Source organism: Epinephelus moara, chromosome 2, assembly GCF_006386435.1.
Source record: "Epinephelus moara isolate mb chromosome 2, YSFRI_EMoa_1.0, whole genome shotgun sequence".
Classification (NCBI taxonomy): Eukaryota; Metazoa; Chordata; class Actinopteri; order Perciformes; family Serranidae; genus Epinephelus; species Epinephelus moara.
Window position 1 is genome coordinate 23,940,425 of NC_065507.1, and position 26,892 is coordinate 23,967,316.

At 41.5% G+C, this 26,892-nt stretch overlaps 1 protein-coding gene across 1 annotated transcript; it reads right to left on the bottom strand.

Annotated features, from left to right (window-relative positions):
* Positions 1 to 10,042: 10,042 nt before the first annotated feature.
* LOC126405024 (succinate receptor 1-like) lies at positions 10,043 to 13,460 on the bottom strand. Its single transcript, XM_050068533.1, has 3 exons — positions 13,233 to 13,460; positions 11,759 to 11,835; positions 10,043 to 11,520 (listed from the first exon to the last, which is right to left on the bottom strand). Exons 2-3 carry the CDS (start codon positions 11,759 to 11,761, stop codon positions 10,570 to 10,572), a joined length of 954 nt encoding a protein of 317 aa, XP_049924490.1. The 5' UTR covers positions 11,762 to 11,835; positions 13,233 to 13,460; the 3' UTR covers positions 10,043 to 10,569.
* Positions 13,461 to 26,892: the final 13,432 nt, after the last annotated feature.

Here is a 26,892-nt window from a genome sequence, read left to right on the forward strand (position 1 = left end):
CCCTGCCACAGCAGCCGCCCGTGGGCAAACAAATCAGTCTCCAGCGTGCCGCTGTCCAGCAACCTCAAATCTGTAGGAGAGGGGGGGCGGACACGACTCGCGGCAGTATTTTGAATTTGAGTGCAGTAACCGTTTTGGCGACATTCTTACATACAGCGCCTTTAAGTTCATCTGAAAGCGAGGGGCTTCATAGCCGCACTGCAGGGCCACATCAAAGTAAAACCATAACTATGTCAATATATGGGGTGTTTTCACATATAGTCCTTTTTAAATGAACCAAAGTCAGTCCTCTTAAAGTGGACCAAAAAGTGGACCAACAGGAAAGGGACTCAGTTCTTCTTGTGTTCACCTTGTCAGTTAATTTACAAGAGGACTCAGTTCTCTCTCTGGTCCACTTCAGCTCTGATGGGGCCTCAGTCCTTTTTCTGTTCACACTATAGTAGTTGCTCTGGTTCTCAGACCTTCATTGGATTATGGGTAATTTTCACTTGAAACAAGACGGCTGCTGCTATACTTATCTTATCTACATTCCTGTGGTATTTGATTAAATTAGCCCACAGAAAAAGGGGAAACCAAAGTATAATTGCTCACATCACAATTGAACATAAAAAGCAACTGAGCAAACTGCAAAGGGGACAGACATGGGGGAGAAAAATTTTGCAGCGCCATTACAAACTGATCAGGCTATATCTGATGCTACTAGCAACACTCTGGACACTTCAGCTTTCACCTGAAAGTCATCAAAGTGAATCCTGAAACGCACATCTAGCAAATTCTCATACCAACACGATCACATCCTAATGGTAAAACACTATGCTTCAAACATTGGCTATTTCTGATGGTGTCAAACAGGCAAACCAACTTGACCATTTAATCAGATGCTGATTTTGTATGTGTTAACAGGTCATGCTGGACAAAAGCAAGGTATCGCTTTTCATGGGAGAGCACAAGTGCCTGGAGTGACACTGACTGGTGTTGAAATTTCAAGGGCATGGACACATTCCTCTACCTCCTCTACCTCATCCAAGATGGCAGCATGTCCATTGTCTCCTCAGTGTCTGTCTGTCTTAATTATTTTTAATTGACCTTAGTGCCTTTTCTCACTCTTGAAAAAGGTTTTTTTAGTCGCTTTTGTGAATTTACTTCAAGCAATTTGAACGTTTTCGGGACTGTGTGCCTGTCCTCTGGCTGTAGCTATCTCAAGGAACCCAGGGAACTGCTGCAGTGTGGTTTGCTTTCAACCTAGATCTGTTACAGCAATACATGGCTGTAGCTATCTCAAGGAACCCAGGGAACTGCTGCAGTGTGGTTTGCTTTCAACCTAGATCTGTTACAGCAATACAAGGTCCCATCTTCTGCTGCACTGTGGTGTGCTTCTAGCCTGGAACTGCAGCAGCAAGTTCAGCTACATTGGCTATATTGGTTTGAGCTGTGTGCTGATACCATCTACACCATACTGAAGCCTGTGCTGTTTGTTGAAGCCATCCACACCACACTGAGGCCTGCACTGTCTGCTGGAGCAGAAGCCATCCACATCACAGTGAGGCCTGCACTGTCTGCTGGAGCAGAGGCCATCCACATCACAGTGAGGCCTGCACTGTCTGCTGGAGCAGAGGCCATCCACATCACAGTGAGGCCTGCACTGTCTGCTGGAGCAGAGGCCATCCACATCACAGTGAGGCCTGCACTGTCTGCTGGAGCAGAGGCCATCCACATCACAGTGAGGCCTGCACTGTCTGCTGGAGCAGAGGCCATCCACATCACAGTGAGGCCTGCACTGTCTGCTGGAGCAGAGGCCATCCACATCACAGTGAGGCCTGCACTGTCTGCTGGAGCAGAGGCCATCCACATCACAGTGAGGCCTGCACTGTCTGCTGGAGCAGAGGCCATCCACATCACAGTGAGGCCTGCACTGTCTGCTGGAGCAGAGGCCATCCACATCACAGTGAGGCCTGCACTGTCTGCTGGAGCAGAGGCCATCCACATCACAGTGAGGCCTGCACTGTCTGCTGGAGCAGAGGCCATCCACATCACAGTGAGGCCTGCACTGTCTGCTGGAGCAGAGGCCATCCACATCACAGTGAGGCCTGCACTGTCTGCTGGAGCACTCTCACTACTACTACTCTACTCTCTCTACATTTATGAGTGTTGAGAGTTGTGGAGTTATGACATTTCTATTGACTTTACTTTGTTTATCGACTGTGTGGGACTTGGGGGCAAGTGATCATTCCTGGGTGAGTACATCTGACAATGTGTTCAACCTGCTGGTCATTTCTCATGGATGCACTTGCACTACAGCTGCTGTGCAACCTGTACAACTACCACTCCATTTGGCACAGGACATGAACTTATCATCTGATCTGCCCATAGACTTACCCCGACTTCAAAGCTTTTTAGCTCTGCATAATCACCTCACGTTCAGTGAGAGATCCTGCTTGGCTTCAGCATGTAATGTTACTAAGCAGAGATTGTTGATTGTCTTATTATTACTTTTATCTGGTAACGTGCAACCTAACCCTGGCCCTGAGCTGCAGTGTATCCAGACACCATCTGATTTTAAATCCTTGTCTGGTCTTAAAATTGTTCATCTTAATGTGCGCAGCTTGTTAACTAAGATGGACATGGTCAGGATTTGGGTTAAATCAACAGATGCAGATATTGTTATTATTTCGGAAACTTGGCTGTCCAAATCTATTGCTAATGAAGATATTAACATGGTTGGATACAATGTTTATCGAACAGACAGGCCAAAGAAAGGTGGCGGTGTTGCCATCTATATCAAATCAAAATTTGATGCTTGCATAGTTCTGTCTGAATCCATCTGCAAACAACTGGAATTTTTGGCATTGAATGTGGAACTCATTAAGGGCCTTTGTATAACTGTTGTTGGGTGCTACAGACCTCCATCTGCCTCCAAGGAAGTGTTACAATCTTTGAAGCATCTTTTGTCAAGACTGAATTATAGTGAACTTGTTTTAGCTGGTGATTTGAATTGGGATTGGCTTAAGCCAGTTTCTGATGATTTAGTCAATTCACCCACTCGGCCAAACCTCAAAAGCCCTGAGAAGTCCACCTTGATTGATTTAATTTTGACAAATGTTCCTCATAAATTCTCTTCTCTGGGTGTGTTCTGCAATGACTTAAGCGATCACTGTGCTGTTGCTGCTATTAGAAACACTAAGATGCCCAAATCAAAGTCTCATATCATTTATAAGAGGAACCTTAAACTTTTTAATGAGCAAGCCTATCATCACGATTTGTCTAATTTTGATTGGAAAAAAATAGGTTTGATCCCTGATGTAGAGTTAGCTTGGACATTCTTTAGGGATGGTTTTATGCAAATTGTGAATAAACATGCCCCTATTAGGAGATTTAGGGTAAAGGGGCGAGAAAACCCCTGGTTCTCTCCAGAGCTGGCAGAAAATATTTATGAGCGTAACCTGGCTTGGGCCAAGGCAAGGAAAACAGGTTCTCCTAATGATTGGCTTGTTTTCAGACAATTGAGAAACAAATGCTCTTCTTTTATCAAGAAAGCCAAATCTGAATATTATTTGTCTGTCACCACTGAGAACCTAAATGATCCACGGAAATTTTGGAAAGTTATTAATTCTCTTTCTGTGAGTAAAAGCACTCAAGCTCTACCTACATATGTTTTAAAGGATTCTGTCCCTGTCTATGACAAAATGGAGGTATTGAATTGTTTTAACAAGCATTTTATATCTTCCGGTTCTCTATTTGATTCTGTGGGATCTGTCTCTGAGAGACCGCCCACCGACCTTCCAATGTATAGTGGTCAGCCTTTCAACTTTGTACCCTTCTCTGTTCAAGAAGTTCATAAAGCCCTTAAAGATTTAGATCCCAGAAAATCCTCTGGACCTGATTTAATCGATCCTTACTTTTTGAACCTGGCAGCTGATTTTGTAGCAGAGCCTCTTGCATTCCTTTTTAATCTTACAGTGGAGAAGAATGAGATTCCCTCTGTATGGAAATCTGCTTTTGTTCTCCCTTTATTAAAAGGGGGTGACCCAGCGATTTTAACTAATTATAGACCAATATCTAATTTATCAGTGCTGGCCAAAGTTCTTGAAGCTCTTGTGAGTGAGCAAGTTAAGGTGTTTTTACATTCTAACACCATTTTATCGAAATATCAATCAGGCTTCAGGAAAAAGCATAGTACCATTACAGCTGCAATGAAGGTGGTAAATGACATTTCTGTTGCACTTGACAAGAAACAACATTGTGCATCTCTTTTTATTGATTTGTCGAAAGCGTTTGACACAGTTGACCACGATATTTTAAAACTTAGACTCTTGCAATCAGGACTCTCGGAGCAAGCAGTTACTTGGTTCACCAACTATCTCAGTAATAGGACTCAGTGCATTAAATATGATGGCCTGTGTTCTGATATTGTTACTGTCCACAAGGGGGTGCCGCAGGGTTCTGTATTAGGTCCCCTTTTATTCATTATTTATATCAATGATTTGGGTATAAATGTGACAAATGCTAATTTGCATTTCTATGCTGATGACACAATTATTTACTGCTGTGGATCAACTCTTGTTCAGGCCATTGAATCCCTGCAGAAAGCCTTTGTTGCTGTCCAGCACTCATTACTTCAGCTGAAACTTGTTCTCAATGCAGACAAGACTAAGCTTATGCTGTTCTCTAATTCTAGGAAGAGGCCACAAATTATCCCCTCAGTGACCACTCTCGAGGGAAATGAAATAGAGGTGGTTCACGAGTATAAATACCTGGGTGTTTTGATTGATGCCTCCCTCACTTTCAAGCCGCATATAGAGAAATTAGTGAAGAAGCTGAGGATAAAACTGGGTTTTTACTTTCGAAATAAGCTATGTTTTTCTTTTAATGCAAAAAAGCGACTTGTTGCTGCTACCTTTTTACCAGTGTTGGATTATGGAGATCTTTTATATATGAATGCGTCTGCTAAATGTCTTCATATGGTTGACACTGTCTACCACGCTTCTCTGAGGTTCATTACTAATTGTAAACCATTGACACACCACTGTGAGTTATACTCTCGGGTTGGATGGGCTGCTCTGGCCACCCGAAGGCTCAGTCATTGGTATACTTTTATATATAAGGCATTACTTGGTCTACTGCCTTCCTACATTTGTTCCTTAATTGCACAGAGAAGTGCTGGTCCTTACTCCTTTCGTTCGCAAGACTACTTGTTGCTTTCTGTTCCATATGCCCGTACTGAATTGGGTAAAAAGGCTTTTGTCTACTCTGCACCTTCAGCATGGAATATGTTGCAAAATGACTGGAAACTAACAGGGTTAATTTCTTTGAGCGCCTTTAAATCCAAATTAAGAATACTTGAGGCCGACTCCACTACATGTACTTGTTTTTCATAATCTGCTTGTAAATTCAATACTATTTGTTTGTGTTTTATCTGTGTAATTTGTAACTGTGCTTCATACTTGCTGCTGCCTATCTTGGCCAGGTCTCCCTTGAAAAAGAGGTGGTTAATCTCAGTGGGATCTTCCTGGTTAAATAAAGGTTAATAATAATAATAATAATAAGTGAGACCATACCTTGAGCGGCACAGAACCTCGGTACAGGATACCCTTGACAGTGGAGCACCGTGTTGCTGTAACATTGACATAGAATCCATCACACACCTTTTCAGTATAGGCATCTCTACTGCCTGCATGATAACCAAAGAAACAGTCTCCACCATTGTACGTGACTCAAGAGGGACTCATTTGAGGGTAGCAGACCATAAACTACAGTTTGGGACATAAATGTAGGTTGGCCTGGAAAAGTACATGATTCAAGAGTGTTTGCAAACTCTTCATTTTCCAGAAAGACCAGTCTAGAAGACATTTCCCTAGACTGGTGTTTCCTTATCAATAATAGCTGATGCAGCATATCCACTGCTGCCATGGGTCCAGAAACCATATCTTGAAGGACAAGGACAAGACCAGCAATGGTTTAATTACAAACTGAGTTGAGCAAGAATGTGTGTAGAAGTGGCTTTTGGCAGACTAAGAACTTGCTGGCATTGCTCGCTCAAAAAAGAAATGGTCACAACATTAAGATTATGAATCAGGTGGTGACAGCTTGTTGAATATTACACAACATATAAGAAAGCAGAGGGGAAGAGTTGGAGGCACACCCTCTGGAAATGTGGCTGATGAAAGAGAGGTGGACATGGAGGAGGAAGAACCTATCCCTGACCATGCCACTGGACATGACACGCGCAAGGCACTGAGTCAAAGGTCACCGACAGTCCAACATAGGGTCGGCTTACATAAGAGCTGAAACCTGATGATTCCAAATATATAGAAATATATGTTTGAATGGGAGAGTATATCAGAGAGGTTTCAATAAACCAGAAAAACCAACACCAGAGATACACTTTACTGAAAAAAATAAAATTCTGACTCATACCACAATAACATTCCTACAGCAAGCTGAGGATAGAAGTATTTTGTTATTTAAGGTCTTGAGTAATCAGTTGGATTCAGAAGCGAGAGAAAGAAAAACAATGGGGGGAAAACTGAGCTAGTGTTAATGTTTGAAACCTGTGATATACACAGTCTAACGAGTAAACCTGATGATAAACACTGAATAATACAGTGGTAACATATGCAGTGCTCGCATACCAGCCAAATCCAAACCCTTCAAACATTCTCTATTCTAAGTGTGTGTCGCCCTGGTACCCCGACACTACCCGGGATATTGCACAATATCACAACCTTGGTTCTTGGAACGCAAAGGAAAATCATACCGGTGACCTGGCTAAAAAAAAGGTCACACTGTAAGGTGCCACATTACTCAAGCTGGGGTCAGTTAAGTCCATGAAAAACAAATACAACAGAGATCAAAACTCAATACTGTTTTCTTTGACTGGTGTTGAAGATGGTCCTCTGTTTTAATGTAGGATAACAAAAACACTTTTTTTCAGATATTAAAGACATGGAGTGCTGAGGAACAAGAAAAGCAGCTCAAGTTCACAGAAATACTCAAAGAACATCAGCTATATGAGTTTCACTTTACACAGGAAAAATGTGAGATAAATCTACCAAAAACAAAAGCAATGGTTGGCAAGGTTGGGTACCATAGGGATTTTACTTACCATAGGGACATACTTAATAATGGACACTGAGCTCAGCTCAGCAGGGATTGGGGAGTGACAATAATGAGGTCATGTGACAAATGACTTGGGTCAAAGTCTAACTGGAGATGTTGCTGTTATAGCATATGCATCATAAACCATTTGGGCACACCTCATTTTTAGGGTCCGAGCAGCTAAGCTGCCAGGACACTATTGTAATCCTACGTAGGTATTCTTCTTCTTTCTTCTTTCTTCTTCCGAGGAAATCATACTTCCCATGGGTGAAAACTCACCAAACTTTGCACAAAGGTCCAGTCCCATGCCAGATATCCTCAGCTGTAAACTCAAGCCAATAGTCCTGATGGTGGCGCTACAGCAAGCGTCTAAAGTTCAAAACTTTGAAAATTCATAACAAATCAACCATGCATGCTACAACTTCACAACTGTCGTCATACTGTAGCCCCAATACTGAAGAAACTTTTGTACATTTAAACCTATTAAAAATTATGAAGTTCATCACTCTGTTTTTTTCAAAAACTGTAAAACTTCTATAACCTATCTCCTCCCACAATTTTTGCTCAATTGACACCAAACTTGCTACAGAGCATCTTCAGACTGTCCTACAAAAACTGTTTCTCAGATTTTTGATTGATCAAAAATTGAGCCTACAGTGCATCAAAATGTTTGACTTTAAACGGTACTGTAAACATATACGTGCAAATTCTTGCTAAATAAATTTTCAATGTTCATGAAAAAAATGACAAAATTCTAAAGTCATGGTAGATGATGAGTGGCAAATTTCAGAATTTTATCTCAAAAACTGAATTTTTTACAGCATTTTGAATTTCGCTCTCATGCGAACAATTGGAGTCAATGTAAAAATGGCATTTTTAAACATCAGTTTTTCACTTATGGAGCCAATAAATCATTGTTGAAACCAAATTACCAACATCTCCATGCTGTCTAGATGCAATTTGTGTATTTTCAGATTTTAATTTTAATAACTGAATTTTTTACATCTTAAATCTGCCTTTCCATGCACGGATGGCTGCTTTCCTACACAACAGTGAATGGCTTACTCAATTTGTGAAGCCGCTGTTGAGTTGCTACTTGCTAATTAGCTCAGAGCGGTAGATGACCGTCTTAAGTTCCAGAGGTTGCGGATTCGAGCCTCAACTGGTGCAGAATCCACATTGTAATGTAATCATCTTCTTGTGCTCCAGCTTATTGCTTGAAATTGCCTGAGCGTGACTGATCACTGTGCAGCATCTTCAAGTCTTTTTTCTGCTAGAAAATCTGCCTTCTCATGCTTGAAAATAAACCAAACTTTGCACAAAGATCCAGTGTCAATACTTCAGTGTGAAACCATCTGAGGCTTCTCACTTTGCACATAGCTCAACTAGTTAAACATCAGTTTTTCACTTATGAAGCAAATCAATCATTGTTAAAATAAATTACCAACATCTCCATGCTGTCTAGATGCAATGTGTGTATTTTCAGATTTTTGTTTCGATAACTGAATTTTTTACAGTGGTTTGAAATCTGCTTTTCCATCCATGGACGGCTGCTAAACCTGCACGTCTGGCTTAGTCAGTTTGTGAAGCTACACATGAATTGTCACTGACTAATTAGCTCAGTGAGATAGAAACTGATTCTTAGTCTCAGAGGTTGTGAATTCAAGCCTCAGCAGATGAAAAGGCAGATTGTGTTGCTACGTAAATTCCTAAATATCTTCCAATTCTTCTGCTTGTTGCTCAGAATTGCCTAAAAATGCCCGGACCCGACCCATCACTGCGCAGCAGCTATAATTATTTACCTTTTAGTATTGTTTGTGCTAGAAGGGTATTAAAATTCTGAACTGAAAAGCCTGTCTACAGTATGACTGACTGAGCCCTGATGAAAAGCCAAATAGTAAGATGGGACTTCTGAACTGCAATGCTAACTGTGGTGGCAAAAAACACAAAACACCCTAATCCAAAATGAACATTAGTACTTGCAATGAATGGTGTTGCTCAACAGCATTGTTTTTTAATGATGGACAAGATGGACGTGTCTGACGTGAATTAAGCGAGTAGTGCGATTTTGCATCATACACCTATTCGTGAGAGTTGAAAAATCTGAAATTCAGGGACCAATTTCCACTGCAATAGCTGATCAGCATTGAGATCCTCCAGGGATGTATGATGCTGAGGACGTATTGGTGGAAGTTCATTAATCTATTCAGTATGACGCAAAATTGCGCTACGTGCTTCATTTGCACCATTCATGTCACGTCCATCGCCCTGCTTGGTGGGAATTTGTGACTTATTGCGTCTTTACATTGACTTTACATGTAATTCACCTGTGCAAATCATTTTATTTGTGCCCAGTGTGAACACAACATAACGCAATGTGAAATTTGCATCTCTAAAATTCGGTACATTACACCAATGTTAGACGTAGTACTGGCAATAAAAACCTTAAACCCCCAGTGCAAGATCAAAGTGGGTCTGGGTTTCACCAAGACTCTAACATGTATTGCTGAATCTCTCTAATTTTTCCTGTGAGGCTAATGCAAGCCATGTTGATGCACGCTGCTCTGTTACCATTCAACTGACTGGTCTAGCTCTTGTAGTCCTGTCAGCACTGGAAAAAGTAGAAAGTGAAAGCAGAGTTGGGCCAGATCTCAAGAATCTCTCAATAAGGGAGAAAGGGTAGATCTGCTTCTAGCCCCTTTTCATGGATTCATTTTTAACCATTATGTGGTAAAACCATGTTTAATAAAATGATTAGTATAAGTATTTAAAATGTGTTCTGGGAGGGACTTTAGAGATAATGAATATTTAAACATAGAAGTGACATAGATAAAAGAAACTCCTCAATCCATCTTCCTCAGAAAATTGAATTAGCAGCCAACTATTATTAGTTAAATTATATTTTATTATATTCAAATGTAATATAGCACAATGCTGACTTAAATACACAAACATCCCAAACACAGTGGTACAAATGACAAGACATGAGCCTCCAGTTTATCTGACAACAAATATAAATAATTGCTTTTTCAACAAATAACAGCAACCTATCTACACATACATACTGATGCTTTAACAAAAGGTTATTGTAAAAAAAAGCAACAGGCTCTGGCTTTACGTGACTTAACCTTGTCAACATGAAAGATAACTTTGCCTCTTTATGGATATCCTGACATGTTTCTATCACTTATAATCTTGTAATCTGTATGAATATGGTCACCGCCACAAAGTATCCTCATATCTTATAGATAAGAGCATGACAAATATGTTCTGCTGACACCAAAGATGTCTTTCAGTATTAATAATGCTATAGTTTGACAGTATGTTTAGGGATGGCAATTATGAAAAAATAACATGAATACAGGTAAGCTCAAAACATGAAATAAAAAACACGTAAAGATGGAGCTCATTCACATGTTTGGATGTGCTATGTAGATGTGTGCTTCACATGTAGGGACCCTGCATTGACTTTTGTCAGGCTGGCTCTCTTTGCCGCTCAGTCTTTCTAACCAGCATTCTAATCTTAGCCAGCAGGAGTTCTCTGAACTTGTCACCCATGAGGAAGTAGAAGACAGGGTTGATGACACTGTGTAAGAAGGCCAAAGGTCGGGTTATGATGTACAAGCCCTCTATGTACATCCTTGTACACAGCTGCAGCCCTGCCCAGGGCTGCCGAGATGCTACTCTGATATTTCTCAGCACATGGTAGGGGGTGTATAGAACCAGAAACATGACTGCAGCCGATGCAACAACCTTAAGAGGACGCTTGAACGATGTGTTCCTGCGCTGTACAGCCCTTTCCTGGACACGCAGCAGGTGTGCAATTTGGTAGGAGAAACCACAAAGTCCAAGCAGAGGGAGAATGTAACCAGTCAGGGTTAGCCCGAGGCTGTAGCCCAATACACTGATGTCTCCTTCCAGGCTGCCAAAATCCTTGCAGTGACTCCAGTTCCTGCTCTTTAGGTCATGGACCATCAGTGATATCATTGGAGCTACTTCCACGTTGACAGCTACCCAGCTCAGCCCTGTCACAATCAGGGCTGTCCGGTTCCTCAGTAGACAGTGGTTCCGTGTTGGATGTTTTATGAGCAGGAAGCGGTCCATGCTAAGCCAGACCATAAACAGGATGGAAGAGTAAAGATTGACATGCAGTACGTAGCGGTTGATAATGCAAGCAACGGAACTGGTCTCTGATTGGTCATTTGCATAGAGGTAGGAGAGGCGTGGCAGTGTGCAGAGGAAAATGAGGTCAGAGACCGCCAGGCTGAAGAGGTAAATATTGCAGCTCTGCCACTCTGGCAAACAAAATATGTAACCAAGTACAACCAAAAGGTTGCCAAGGAAACCAATGGAAAACTCGATGCCATAAAAGGGTGACAGGTAGTACCTCTCCAGCACATCATCAATCTCTGTGCAGTTGAGCACCTGGAGAGGAGAGGATAGGAGAAAATAGAGAAGGGAGGACAGATGAGGGGGAAGGGAGGGAAGTAAGAGGGAGAGGAAAGAGGAAACGAAGGGGTAAGTAATCATAGAAACAGTCTAATGACTTGGAATTGTGAACTCTGAGGACAACTTTCAATAACAGATTCAATCATTTCAGTTTCAGAGCAAAACACATTCAGCACAGCATAAATATTCCATGTGTCAGTACACCAAGACTTACCATGCTGTAGTTGTAGTAGTTGCTGGTAACGTGAGCAGGGAGTGCGACTATGAGCAGGTGCAGCCACTATCTGTATACTGGAAACAGTAAACACTGAGCTCTGAGGGTACTGGTGCCTTTATATGACATGGCTGATAAAACACACAGGCACTCTGAGTGACATTTGCATATTAAAAATGAAAAGATAATATAAACTAAACAAGTAGACTTTATAGGTTAAATAATAACCACACGGCCATGCTTTGTCTGGTTACCTGGCAATCCAGTATTTAAGCTGATACGGCTGGGCACTTTTCTACTCATCAAAATGCTATTAAACAAGTTGGATGTCTGGAAAACATTTTAACTTAACAACCAAATTTAATCTGATGTCAGCTGCTCCAATAGTTATTCAAAAGTTTTGCATAAATCCTTGAACAAAAGGCTATGGTTCCATTCAATCTCTGGAAGAAGAGTGCTCCACTTGAACATTTAAGACTCTCAAGTCATGACCAAGACCAGAATGAATCGATCAAGTCAAAATCAGACATGTGCGAGGCCCACACTGTGTGACACACCAACAATAAAATGTGGAACACGCAACCCACAGACACTCTTCAAATTGATCCGAATCATCCACGTTCCCGTAAATTCGCCCGCAGAAAACAAAGGATGATTGCTCTTCGTTCAGCTCTTTTATTGCCATGATGTTTATATGTGTGTTTGTACAAGTGTGCCGTGACAAATGTCACAATAAAACAATCCAATAGCATTGCGGAGGTGAATGTCATGCATGGGAAATTTACTTCGTTATCTTTGAGCAAACAAATACGAACACTTAGGAGCTGAAATCAACTTGACCGTCTTTATTCAACGCTCCTTTATATTAGTGATATCTTTGCATTTGTGGTTTTGTCTCAGTCTTAAGCAAAGACTTTCAAAGCGAGGACTTGAGACCAAGACCAATCTTGAGTATTAGCAATACAGAACAGCGATAAGCAAACAAAGTCCAGGAGCTAATGCTGATGAGGGTACTAACAGCAGTGGCACTGCAAAAACTAACAACATAAATGTTTGATTGTCTGTTAAAGCGTACCTCATACCCAATGTAGGACTGATGTTTTGATACTGGACGATATTCATATTCAGATATGCTATCACCATTTATTGGATCAACTGGATCAATTGCCAATAAATTGAACCGTTCATTTGTTGCACTGTCAGTGAAACACCTTACATTCAACTGTGCTACCAAAGTAATAATGGCATCAAAGAGTGCAACACTTAAATCAACAAGCAGATAAGGTGATCCTTATTGTATAACGTTTTACATCACCGAGGACACTTTGACTGAAACTCTTTAACACTGCTATGAAGGTAGTTTCCAGTGCTATTAACGTGCAAACAGCAGTAAGCAGTTAAAATGTGAAATTAAATGGTGAATAAGTAAAATCATCAATTTTGTTTCCAAATTATATTCTAAAGTTGTACTTACAGTCTCAGAAAAGCTGAATATTTCTGGTCTCAAGCAAAAATGGAAAACTACACTGCAAAAATGCGCAAAAAGAAAATTTGGTTGTTGCAGCTGATACTGACCAAAAGAGCACAACCTTTCAAAGCCTTCCTCACAGCTTGTTGTGGCTTGTTGTTCAAGCACTCATATCAGGCTGGACTTCTCTTTTTCTGTCGGTATTTCAAAATTTCAAAAAAAAAATGTAGTTGTTTTTAAAAACAGACAAACAAACAATGCACTGCCCTCGACAACAATGACTGGTCTGGAGTCTGACTATGTAGTGTCTATGTACTCTTTCTTGTCCCTATTTGGACATCCTGTGTGCAATGATCACAGTGTCCACAAAATAAGATAATGAACTAGTGATTTAATCTTTAAAGTCCCCTTTTTATTTCAGTCAATTCACACCAACGCATTTACTTCCTGTTTCGGTTGCAGTAAAAGCAAAAATAAATATGGTGAGTTTGTCACACTATAGAAAAATGTGTTATAAACCCAGCCATATTTGAATGTTTAAAAAAATTGCTTCCTTGTCTCTATTTGGACATCCTGAGTGCGAAGATCACAGTGTCCACAAAATAATAAACTAATGACTTGATCGCTTGATCTCCTGTGAACTAGCAATTCATTCTTGTCCTCTGTACTTTCCGTGAATCCTTTTATTTTAGTCAGTTCACACCAACACATTTACTTCCTCTTTTGGTTGCAGTAAAAGCAAAAATAAATATATGTTCTGAGTTTGTCACACTATAGAAAAATGTGTTATAAACCCGGCCACATGTGAATGTTTCAAAAATTGCAAACTATTTAAAATTAGAATTCAAAATCTTCGACAAAGCGACAGCCTCTCGTCAGCAGCTCACTCAGTAGCACAGTAACATACACACAACTTGAGCTGAAGAACAAGTGAGCCGCTGAGCAGTGTCAGACTCTAGCTCAGCAGCTAACAGTAGCTAATGTTAGCACAAACCACACACCCACAGCAGTGTGCAGTGCTGGGTCGAGTAGCCAGTGCGGGCTGAAAGACTGAGAAGTATGCCTGTGATGGCTGTTTTCCTTGTTTATATGATTGTGGCATTTAACAGTGTTGTTTATCATGTAAATATCAAACTGAAAGAGCTGAGAGAGCTTGTGGAATGTAGCAAACTTGCAGCTCACACACAGGCGCTAAACAGATGACACTGATGCTATGCACTATAACGTTAGTTTTTGGGGCAGGGTTATGATAATGTTGGCTCCATTGCATCACTGATTTCAGGCCTGCCCGAAAAATACTTAGGCTTAAAGAAAAGTGAAAAATGGTTAAAAGGTCTAACTTCACAATTCACTACTAAACAGTTCACAGTCTTCAAGTTTTCAGTAAGTATATTCTAACATGTATAATGTGTTTAGGAAGACCCCTCTGGTTATACGTTATCTTGACTTCAATGTCTTCAATTAAATGTGCGATCACTTTCAAATCAGGACAGTTTCTTCATTATCTTTCACAATAATACTGTACAACGGCATATTGGGGCCACTGTAGGTTAAAAATAGATAGATAGATAGATAGATAGATAGATAGATAGATTTCGCCTGAACACCCAAGGAAAAGGAGAACAGGGAGAGGTAAGTTTGTGCATGATATAGACAGACTACAATTCAGTATTAGGATTAGCTTAGCACGAGTCTTACATTATACTCAGGTCCACCATGTTGATTTTAAAGGACAAACCAAACACTGGTACTATAAAGGGCCTGTGTATTTATGCATTTTAACCCCAATTCAAGCTAAGATTTATTAACCCATATTATTAACACTGTGTTTTTGAGGATAACCCCCAAAACTTGATCATAACTTGTTGGCAGAGTAGGTTCACTAAATGGGTGCTTAGCATTTTCGCATTGGCCCTTGCAACTCGGTCTCACTTTGAAGTCGCTGAAAGCAGGCGCTACATCAGTGACTTCCAGCGTTAGCCCCCATCAACGCAGCCGGTCAACATTATTGTTTCACGGCGCCCGGTGGTGTCAGGGTGAAACGCGACGAGCCAACAATTAAAGTTAAGGCAGCAAAAGTCCAAGTATGGTGGGTGGGAGTGGTGGTGGATGGGTCCAACAAACACTGACTTTCACCCTGGAGGCTGGTGTTTTCTTCCCATATGATTGTTAAGCCAAACCCTGTTCTTTTTTCCCTAAACCCAACCACGTGCGTTTGTTGCCTAAACTAAACCATGTGCATGTATAGGCAAAACGTAACCATGTGCGTTTGTCGCTGAAGGAAAAAAAAAAAACATCAATTCGCGGTGTTGTACCAATGTAGTGCATTTATTTTGAAAGAAACTGTATGCAACGTGTACATTTCCTGTGAAAACACAAGTAAATTTTGAGAACAGACAATGCATGTAACAGGCTGAAATTGACACGGCGTCCCAGAACGTCAACAACCAACACACCCAGAGCAGGCGCGCCGGATTCATTTCAGATGTGGGGGGGGGGGGGGGCAAAAAGTGCTGTGCATCTGGTGCTTGTCACCGTGTGGGCGTGGCTACCTGTGTAATGTCCAGTTAATAATAGGGACTAGTTACAGGTGCGTAGTGATCAGGGATTGAAGTACAGCCTGAGTTGAGTGTGGGCTTGCGCAACAGCGGCAACAGTGTGTTTTAGTGAAAGCAGCAGTATCTTGCAGCAAGTTACACGCTCGTCCTCTCTCATTAAAAAGATGGTGAAGAAAGACAAAGAGTCAGATAATGTATTTAATCACGAACTTTATCTTGGGAGGAAAAAAGCAAACAGTTTATTTCTTAACAGTGTTTGCATGAAACCTGAACACTTTGAACCCTTTATGGATAGGGCTGTACCCAAATATTTGGATATTCGAATATTCGTTTCTATGGGTAGGTATTCGTTATGAAAATTTTGTATTCAATATTCTTTTTTTTTCTTTTTTTTACATATTTTTAAATGGGCCTAGCTGTGTTTTCGTTATCTTTTGAACTTAATATGAATTATGGAACCGTTTTTGTCAACGTTTGTTTCCCCCGTTTCGTACAATTAATTATTGTTTAAAGTTTCAACAAGTTTCTGGAGTGCGTGACAGAAGTGTGTTTTGAAAACGACCGCTGACTGTCACCTGCTCAACGCATCATTACCTTCGGATGCTGTGACAGTAATAGCCTAATGATTATAATAACAATAATGTCAAAATATCATTTACAGACCGATTTAACAGACGATCACTGCTGCCCGACCAGCAGGTCCATTTGCGGGCCCGCGGTTACGGGTCGACCCGCGCGTCACTACTCAGCTCAGTCTATAAAGGCTGTACACACAACAGTAAGGCTATAGACATTATATTCTATTCAGGCCGGCAGAACCAGCAGCGCATCGGCTCTACAGTGCACGGCACTGCTGATTAACCATTTTATTGCAGCACTGTGTCTGCCAGCAACCAATTACTTGCAGAGGCATCCTACAACTTGTTTCAACGGTTCTGATTTAATCAGAAGACAAATTAAACAGGATGACTAGCCAATGTGAAAATCCAAAGAAAGCATAGAATAATGTACTGAAGGAGACTGTTGTGCCATCGCATTTTTTTGTGGTTTGAGAGCAAAGATCCGGTCGCTGCTGTGCAAAACTCCGCAATACAATTCTCAAACTTGATTGAAAATCAATTTCAGAGTGCGGCTGGTTCGGAACGGCGGTGTTTCGGAATAGAGGGCTGTCCCCTGTTGTAACATTGTGTGCGCACAGCCCTTCACCATCTGGATCCTAAAATAAACACCTGTTTTATTACATAATCATGCTTCCGTGTTGCGCCATTCATTAAGATCCTATTTCTGTCATTCAAATAACAATAATTGTGGTTTAATACTCTTAATTATAACAGCCAAATTATTGAAACATGACGGGTTTAAACCTAATTAAAATCCCGTCATAATTAAAATCCTGTCATAATTTAAATCCCGTCCCGGACATAACGTGCACAGGCTCGGTCCAGGTCGGGCTGGATTTTTTGGGCCCGATCTAAGCTCTCTTAGCCGCTCTCGTTTCCCCTGAGCCGCCTCAAGAAGTGCCTGCTCTCGCCCTGCAGCTACACGGAGTCACTCCTGATCAAAACGCCACTCCACCTCTGTGCACAGCAGGTCCAGGGCCTCTGTAGCCTATGTTGTCAGGCAGGCTGCATATCACATCAAAAGCATAGATCTATGCATTGATGATATGAAAGAGATAAATGTAAATCAGACAAATTGAGTTTAAATTCAGATTCTTTATTTTTTGTTTTATGTTTGTGTACTAAGGAGCCGCGGAGGGGCATTGAGAAAAAAATAAAACACACCAGCGCTAGAAATGTTTGATTGCGAACCAGATAGGCCTACAATTTGGCTCGCTTTTTGATTTATTTCTATTTTTTATAACTGGGGAATTCTTACAATACGGTGCCAGGGTTAGTGGGGATTAGAGTCTACCTGGAGCCTGCCGAGAATGCTCGAGGCTTTACCGGGCTGGTGCGGCAGTAACAGGTGCGCACAATTGAGTGCCTGCTGGAGGCTGTATCTTAAGTAATGTAATATAGGGACCTTTGATTCCGCTTAAAAATAATGTGGCAGGAGGGTAAAAGTGGGGGGGCCATCTTAAAAATAATGTGGCAGGAGGGTAAAAGTGGGGGGGCCATTAGCCCCCTGGCCCCCCCGCTTCCGGCGCCGTTGACCCAGAGTACCCTGTATGTCATATCTTGATGTGGAAAGTCCATGAACAAATGTCGACATGTGACGAGGTCGGAGTGAGAATGTGCTGGCCATCGTAGTTCTTGTACATGATTTGTACATGGAAGAAGTATTCAGTTCTACAACCTGACGAGACACTGCACTTTTAACAGAGACTTTAATTTTAGTGTCAGCACAGACATTAAGTCCAAGTGACTGCAGTGTGATCTACACTTTCAGCTGCTTTACTTAAGTAGTATCTTATTCTTTAGCATTGAAAAGATCAGTGATATCATTCAAATGTACATAGAGATATTCAAATGGAAGGCAAAAATGGAGCTATAGGCCCAGGTCAAATAAGAAAAAAATATATATGACAAACTGTTTAATCTTCACAAACTAACCACATGTTCCGGTATTCTGGCTTTGCAATAAAACTTAGAAGGTGGCCTAATTAAATTTAGACCATGTGTAATGCATCCACTTCTCAGAGGTACAGCAGTGCATCATTTTAAACTGTAGATTTAAACCATTTTAATTAGCTCCTATAGGCCTTTTAATTTGAAAATGGAGATTTGACATGCTGATTGAAAGCATCTGGGAAATCTTTAAATGCTCTTTGCACATAAGGAAAGAGTCTTAAAGCAATTATCATGGCTATCATGAGCCCAAAAAATGCATTCAACGTACCTGTTTGTAATTCGAAGTACTTTAATGGAAATATAGCTCATTGCTTTGGAACACATGCAGGTTACACAACAATACCACAGCTTTCATTTTCAATATGGTGTCAAAGGCCCTTCCTGTGCTTGTACAGAACACAACCTTATCTTGATGATGTTGATTCTGAAAGGGAGCTTACAGTATATTTTGGCAACATGCTTACGATGTTGGTCAACCTTTGCAAAACACATGACCTGCTGCTGAGAGACATGTGAGACAAAGTCAAGGAAGGCTTCTTTTTTTTTTTTTTTTTATCTTATCTTGCCCTGCAGAGACAGTAAGCTAGGTATAACACAGTAGACATGTCCTTAAGAAACCCAGCCCGGGACTGACAGTGGTTTGTTTGGATATATTACCCTGGGATTGAGCGTAATCCGTCAGCATTCCTGTGCGTTAGTAGTGTTAGGCTTTGTTCAAGTGGAGGCCAACAGGGGGGCAATGACACAAGTCTTATTTTTAATACTGACTTGTGTTGGTTTATGTTTAAGTATCCTTTCGTTTATGTGATTAATAAAGGATGTCATCATTTGTGAATCGTTAAATGGCCTTGCTCCAGTTTACACAAAACAAATGTTCGTCCAATGTCAACTACGAAAAAATTCTCCAACCATCAGGCAGTGCTGTTCTGGCTATATCTTCTATCAGATCATGACAGCAGGATCTCAGTGGTTCAGACAGGCTGTATAGTGTTCCTGAGACATGCTTTAAAGTCAGGTTGACGTGAGGACACAGATGTGGAACAGCACGTTTTGTTGTGTCATATTCACTTGCCTAACTTCTGGTTTTATGTTTAATCTTTAATACTTTTCTTGGTTTCCTGCAGTGTGATATGTAAATAAAGTTTGCCTCCTCTCGTCTTGCCTCACTTTGTTAAAGCAGGGATCAGCACATTTTTTCTTTCAGCTAGAGAGAAGGGAAGACGCCATAGGTTGAATTGGATAAATCATCTAATCATATGTCCAATAATTCCTTATCATTTTTTTAATATAGCACCATGCACATGTTTTTAGCATTTTATATAATAAGAGTGCCCTCTAGTGACAGACTACAAAGACAATATATCAGTGCTGCACACATACCCAGTCTTCATTGCTAATTGTATTTATATGTCAGTAAAGCATTACTCAGTATTCATGTTGGAGGTAAAAGAGAAAAACACAAGGAGCCCAGGGACCTGAAAGACACTCAGGATTTGAAGCTCCCAGTCACCAAACACTGCTCTTCCCTTGCATTTTTTATAGACTTATAGACTTATGACCTTCAATAATTCCTAGCCCTGCAGAGAGAGTCTGGATACTGGCCAATACATCATCCCCTCTAACACCAACGAGTGCCATATTTCTTCATAACCCTATTTCAGACAAATAGGCCGAGACTTCAGCGGGTGAATTAACTTAAAACTAAAGAGTCACAAAGTGTGTACATGTCTAGGTTTGAGCCATTCTTCAAGGGTAACTCTTGTGTTTTTCATCCTGGACCCTTTTTTCCCATGTTTGTGTCTAATTGACGAATGGAGACAACGGTCTTTTAAATTGGTCCAGTATTGACTGGGAGCTTTACAGCTGGCAGCAGCGAAACAGGCTGTAATTTAATAACAACAGGCAATTCTGTGCTGCTAATGTACGTCCAGTAAGAGTGCTTGTTTTGCCACTGAGAGGCTCAGATAACTATAACAACTGACAGCATTACGGGAAGTATCCCTACAGAGATAGAAGGTCTTTTTTAGTTTAGCCAGAAACAGCCCCCAAACAATGTTATTGCCAAACCCACCAGAGTCCATTTCAATAAACATTATTTTTCTCACTGTAAAACGCACTTCATTCAAAGTCGACAAAAACAAAATAAAACTTACAAAAATCGTCTTGGTTCGTCTGTCCAGGCTCCAACAATCACCAGCTTTGCTTTGGCTGAAATAAACCCCTTAATTCACCCGGTTAGCTGTGAAGCTGACTCTAAACACACTTAAATTACTGTTCATTTAAATGGAATCTGATGTGTTTGCCAATAGCAATTTTGGGGCTGTTTAAACAAAAAGGATTTATACTCTTGAACAAAAAGGTCAGCCTCTGTAGGGATTCTTTCCATGATGTTGTCCGACACTTATAATAACACTCTGAGCCTGTCAGTGACAAATACAAGCACTTTAAGTGAGTGTAAATTAACAGGGTGAACATGCCAAAAAGTGTTGTTCCCATTCAATACGTAGACACGAAACCGTGGGAAAATATAGTCCATGTTGAAAAATACTGAAGTAACTCTCCAGAATTGTAAGCTACAGTGACAATACAGTACACTGTGCACGTAAACAGTGTGACCCCATCACCATCATCAGCAGTTTCATGTGTCTGCAATTTGTGACCAGTTCAGCTAAAGGGATTTTGTTTTTGTGTTTTATTTAAACAATTCTCAGAGTCCGAAAGAAGTCAAATCAGACAATAATTTACAAGAGAAAAAATAAAGGCTAGAGGGAAACCTGCAAACCTTTGTGTTGCTGATGTTTCTGCTGCTCTTATTTCTTGTTACACCTCTCATAACCACTCAGATCTGTCTTGTGACGCATTATGGCAGACAGTCCCAACAGCTACTGCTCTTAACTACCTCAAAAGTGTTCCCATACATTTAAAGTTGTATGCAGTTACCGGGAAACACAGTAGTCTCCCTACTCCTGTTACTGAGAGAGAGAGCCCATGAAACTATGCAAATTAAAATCCTCATCCAAGTGAGATCAACCACAAAAAGGATGTCATACACAGCACATTTATTCCAGTAGTGCACTTCATGCTCCTGCCCTGTCACACATCATGGGATACACATTCAACCCAGCAGAGGGCAGTATTAGCCCAAAGCTCAGACAGTAGTCTAAACTCCACAAGTGTCTGACCTTATGTTTGTGGAAAATTACATTGATGACATTATGTAGCAAGAAAATAAAACACAAAATAAAACAAATGAGATCAAATTAACTGATGTCATGCTTGACAGTTATACATCAATTTGAGCGGTAAGTGGGGGACAATGCAGGAGAGCAGGTCCTAAATTGTTGCCAGCTGAATGGAAATGAAGTCAGAAAAAAGGGGACAGAATGAGGAACAGTGAGTCAGAAGAGGAACAGACATGGAGCTTGTGGAGGGTGGAGCTGTGTCAATCAGTGTGTCACAGTGCCCTCATCAGTTGCGATTGTGTGTGTGTGTGTGTGTGTGTGTGTGTGTGTGTGTGTGTGTGTGTGTGTGTGTATGACTGTGTGTGAAATGAAGAAATAAAAAGGCGATTGACTGTATCCGCTAGTTTCACTTGTGCTCATTCCTTCCCCTCCTCCGCAGATGGGCTATTTGTCCCAAATTTACCCTGACGTGCAAGCACACACACACACACACACGCGCGCAGAAGGCGCAAGTGAGAGAAAAACGACCTAAACAAGTGACCTAAAAGAACCAAAAATCAATTATGCTGAGAGAACAAGAGTAAATGATTTGTCCTGACTGCAGTTATTGTGTATTATTTTAACCAGACTGTCATGTTAACACATACGAGTGAGTGTGTATCCTGTGCTGTGAGTGAGTGTTCCCATTAGCTCCTGTAGCTTAAAGTGTCCCAGTTCTGAAGGTGACACACTTACAGCTTTATCACTACAACTCTGCACTAATTATCAACGTGGTTCACATTTGACAGTGAGTTAATTGGATCAGAGCTGATGTAGAGCGGAGGCTTAGGGGTGTTTGGTGTGTATCACATGAGATAGAGGCAGAGAAAGTGAGGGGTTGCATCTTTTTTACTGCATAACGGTAAGGATGTTGAGTTATGTCCAAAAGCTGTAAGTGCAGCATAAAGTTCTCTCCGCACTATCTGTGCTCTCTAGATGACCTATCTCTTCTCCTCTTTTCAGCTCTTAGTTTTTATTTATTTATTTATTTTGTTTTATTTTACTCTCCCCCATTGTCTCATATCTTCCTTTATGATCATTTCAACCTTTTCTCTCCCTCTCTCACACATCCTCTCTCCTTATTTTTCTTCCAAACTTCAAATTCAAATGTTCTCGTAGGCTGAAGTCAGAGGGTGTTTCAATAATTCATCCAGTGTTTGTTTGAGCAGCCGCACGCTCAGACAGGGGCGAGATTGAGGGCTTCACCTGCTCTCGTCTCTTCATTGGGGTCACAGCCATGACCGGTTATGCAAACTGGTTTTAAACAATGTCCTTAAAAGCTCCCATAGTCCTTGTTTTTTATGTTCCGAACATGCATGGCCATTGTGTCCCGCTGAAATGCAATCATTAGCTGTGGAAATATACCGATAGCTATTGCTTTTTGGCCAATTTACAGTTTCACTTCAGTAAGAGGAGCAGTTAGGCTCATGCTGTTTTATCTGTCAAAGACACTGTCAAATTAAGCCCCCTTTCCTCTTTTCTCCTCACCACGGCAGAAAGAAAATAAAACTCAACTCTAACGAAGGATGTAATTGTCAGACTTTGGCATCAAGTTAAATTCCAGGGATATTTCTTTCTCCAAAATTGCAGTTTGTGGTTAGTAAAGGCCCTTAAAATGTGGGGTAGGGAAAGAATTCATACAGCGATATTTTGCGTGGCAATATTGTGTTAATACACAAATAACAAGTACTGATTTTTTTGTTATATAAATTATTAATATTTCAAATACAATTGACACTTTTGGTAACTTACTAGAGTGAAAGCAGTCTATTGAATATATTTTATTACAATAAAAATGACCAAGGTACACTGAATAGACTGAAAACTTTAACTTATTAGATAAAACAGATATTGACAACATTTTCCTTTGCTAATGAAAGGTCATAAAACACAATTTATCACAACATACTCTGTGTTATTGCAATACTCACCATATCACCGTCAACTGTTAAAAATCACAATACCATTGTACCAGCCTCACACAGAGAAGATACACCTGGTGGCACAACCTACTTAAGTGCTTGGCAGCTGAGCTTGAGACCAAGAGGTTAACCACCAACACCATGTCTCTCAAACTTCAGGATAAGTTCCAACAGTCTGCATTCGTAAGTGCTGTATCGTAGGCAACTGGACTTGCTTGCGTTTCTTGAAGACGTTTCGCCTCTCATCCAAGAAGCTTCTTCAGTTCTAAATGACTGGTACAAAGTTGCAGGCAGTAAATCCTGTGTGGGTGGGAACCCTTGCAGAGTCGTAGGGGTCACGTGAGCTCTTAGTTTCAGAGTGGTTACGGTCACAATGTGAGTCGTGAGTCGACCCCTACGACTCTGCAAGGGTTCCCACCCACACAGGGTTTATAGCCTGCAACTTTGTACCAGTCATTTAGAACTGAAGAAGCTTCTTGGATGAGAGGCGAAACGTCTTCAAGAAACGCAAGCAAGTCCAGTTGCCTACGATATTAGCACTTATGATTACCATGACCTGGATGACTGAGAATCTTCACCAACAGTCTGCATTGTTCATCGAGGAGAAGAAAAACAAGTCGCAAGCCTCTTGCTTCCTGGTTCAAGCCTGCTACATGGAGCCAGGGACTGGGAAATGCGCCCTGATTTGTGCCAGCATCGCATAGTTCCACCGAAGATAGCAGCAAACAACTTACAACCAGATCTGGTCCCCTGGTCGAAGTCCTGTCCAGCTTGCTTTCGTTAAAGAACTAACTTTCCCTTGGGAGCATGCCACGGAGGAGGCATTTGAACCTAGAGATTGCAATACGCTAACTACAGCAGCGACTAGAGGCTGGAAAGCTGAGGTGCGACTGATCAAGGTGGGCTGCAGAGGCTTCGTCGCTATATCCACCACTAGGCTCCTCAAGAAACTGGGACTAACGGGCAGGCCCAGAGCAAAGTGGTCAAGGATCTGGCCAGTACAGCTGAGAGGAGCAGTCACTGGCTCTGTCTGAAGAAAAAGGATCTCATCTGGCCCAGAGGTGACCATGGTGGAGCCAACCTTCTGACACACACCCAGGCCTGACCAGCCCGTGGTGAGCCTGCCTCAATGGAGGGTGTCTTTTGATAAAGGCCGAAACACCCGATGAGGTTGAGGTGCACAACTGGTTATGTGTCAGGGTGTGGCTCTGCCGGGTGGTCATGGCCGAAACACTGATGCTCTGGCATGACACGTGCTGAAACTCTAGGGATTGTAACACCGAGTCCTGAGTGATGAATCTGTAAGTGTTATGCGAATATCGTATTGTGGGATTCCGGTGATTTCCAGCCCTACTTTAAACCACAAATTCTCATACAAAAGGGTCATAAATTACAGCAGTTTGGATTATAAGTACTTCAATCAATACTATAGAGAATAACTATGTCATCAAGAAAATAATCTGCATTATATGTTTGCCTACAGTTGATCAGGTCAAAACTGTAAGACTGTGTACTTTAGCATGTTTGTAACCTTTAGGGAGGAAAAAAAACCTACTGTGACGCCCTGATGAAAAGTGACAAGGTGACAAGTCAGCTGACGAGGCGACGAAACCAAGTCATGTCAGGTCATTCTCTCTGACAGAAAATAGCCAGGACCCCTTCATGTTCTATTATGTTAATTCTTATAGGTGGTCTCGCACCTTCACCCCCTCTCAGTGTGAACCCTGTGCCTCCTGCATGCTTTTTTGTATTCTTTGCCGTGCTGTGGATCTATTTCATTTTCAGTCACGGCAGCTCTGGAGGCTTGTTTTACACACGCTGGTGGTGTATGCTGTGTCAGGCTTTCTCAGCGTTACTGATATGAATGCCTGTGCTGTCTACTGGGACGTATAAATTCAAAACCACCGTCAGGTCAGCTAACCGTCAGCTAATCGCTACGCTAGTCACTGGACACGTTGCAGAGCTAAGACTTCCTGGCCTCGGCAGGGTCTAATATCTAACCATGCCATGTTTTCCCTTCAGCTACTGATAGCCAGCTCTCAGGGTCACTCAAGCACAACTAATGTCAGACTGAGGCTATATCCAGACGCTTTACATGTGTGTGTGTGAAGCTCACACAGTGCTGCTCTGCTGTGTGTCTGGCCCAAAGTGGATTTCAAGATAATGTTAGTGCATGGATACTTTTTCATACAGTGAACAACCAGAATTGCAGAAAGCAGCTGCCTGCGTTTAATTCTCCTAAACAGTAGCTTGAGTGAGCCTTTGTGGATTTTTTCACAAGCTATGAAACTTGTTTCCGGCATTAAACTGGCAGCTGTGTGACACGCGAGGGTGCGCTGCGCACTGCAACATCTGTGTGTGATTTAGCAGTTGCGTCCTTGTCAGAGTTCAAGTGAATCGCCACCATTCATTTCAGCAGGTGGCAGTTTTTTGTTACAAGAGTTGTTTTCCAAGCTCATGCATCACACACACACGTACTCAGACACCACACACACCTCAGGGCCTTTTCAAAGTCTTCTCTTGTTTCATTACCGGCATCACCAGGTTTTACAGATGTGAACATTACCACACCTCACAGAAAATAATAGCCCCCCTGTTCTGTGCCTTAACTTGATGACATCATACCGCTGCTGTGGGGGAACCTGGGAGCCGTTAAAGCGGTTATGTGTTATGTAAAACACATTGTAATGGTTTAGTAAGTATTAGAAGAGACAGCGAGCATCTTGTAAACCTCTGCGGTGATTATAAAATGCCGTGCGTTGCTCTAACAGCAAGGGGGAAGTTCCCTTTATATCTCAGAAGTACTCTTAACAGCACATCAGCTCTCTTGTCATTCCTTTTCTGTGAGGCCCGAATCGGCAGCTCTGTCAGTTGACAGTCGAGTGTGGGCTGACGACAGAAAACTTCCCTTTGCAACACTGACATCAGCCGTTCTTTCCCCCTCTTTCTCTTTTTTCCCTCCCTTTTAACATCCTCCTCCCCCCTCCCCCTCATCATTGTAACTCTTGACTTGTCTCTGTTTTGCTCCCTCCCATCTCACTACAATATCAGACACAAAGAAACATAGCCAGAGAGGGTTTCTTTTTGTCAGTTACAGTGTTTGGACCAATGGCTTGTCATATTCGCAGCCTCCTAATTGGTGTCACTCGGTGTCAGGGGACTGGGAAATCTCGTAGCACTGTGGAAGACGTCACTGAAATCTGTCTCCACACTCGAGAAAAGACAGTTCGCAATAGGCGCTTGGAGGAAAACAACGTATTGAGCAGCGACATGATCTGGATGTTTTTCACTGTCAATTTGGCGAGATAAAAAGTGACATGATGAACTAAGATTTGACACAAAAGTAGAGTTTGCTGAGTTGACGAAAAGGAATTTAAATAGCTCCCTGACAA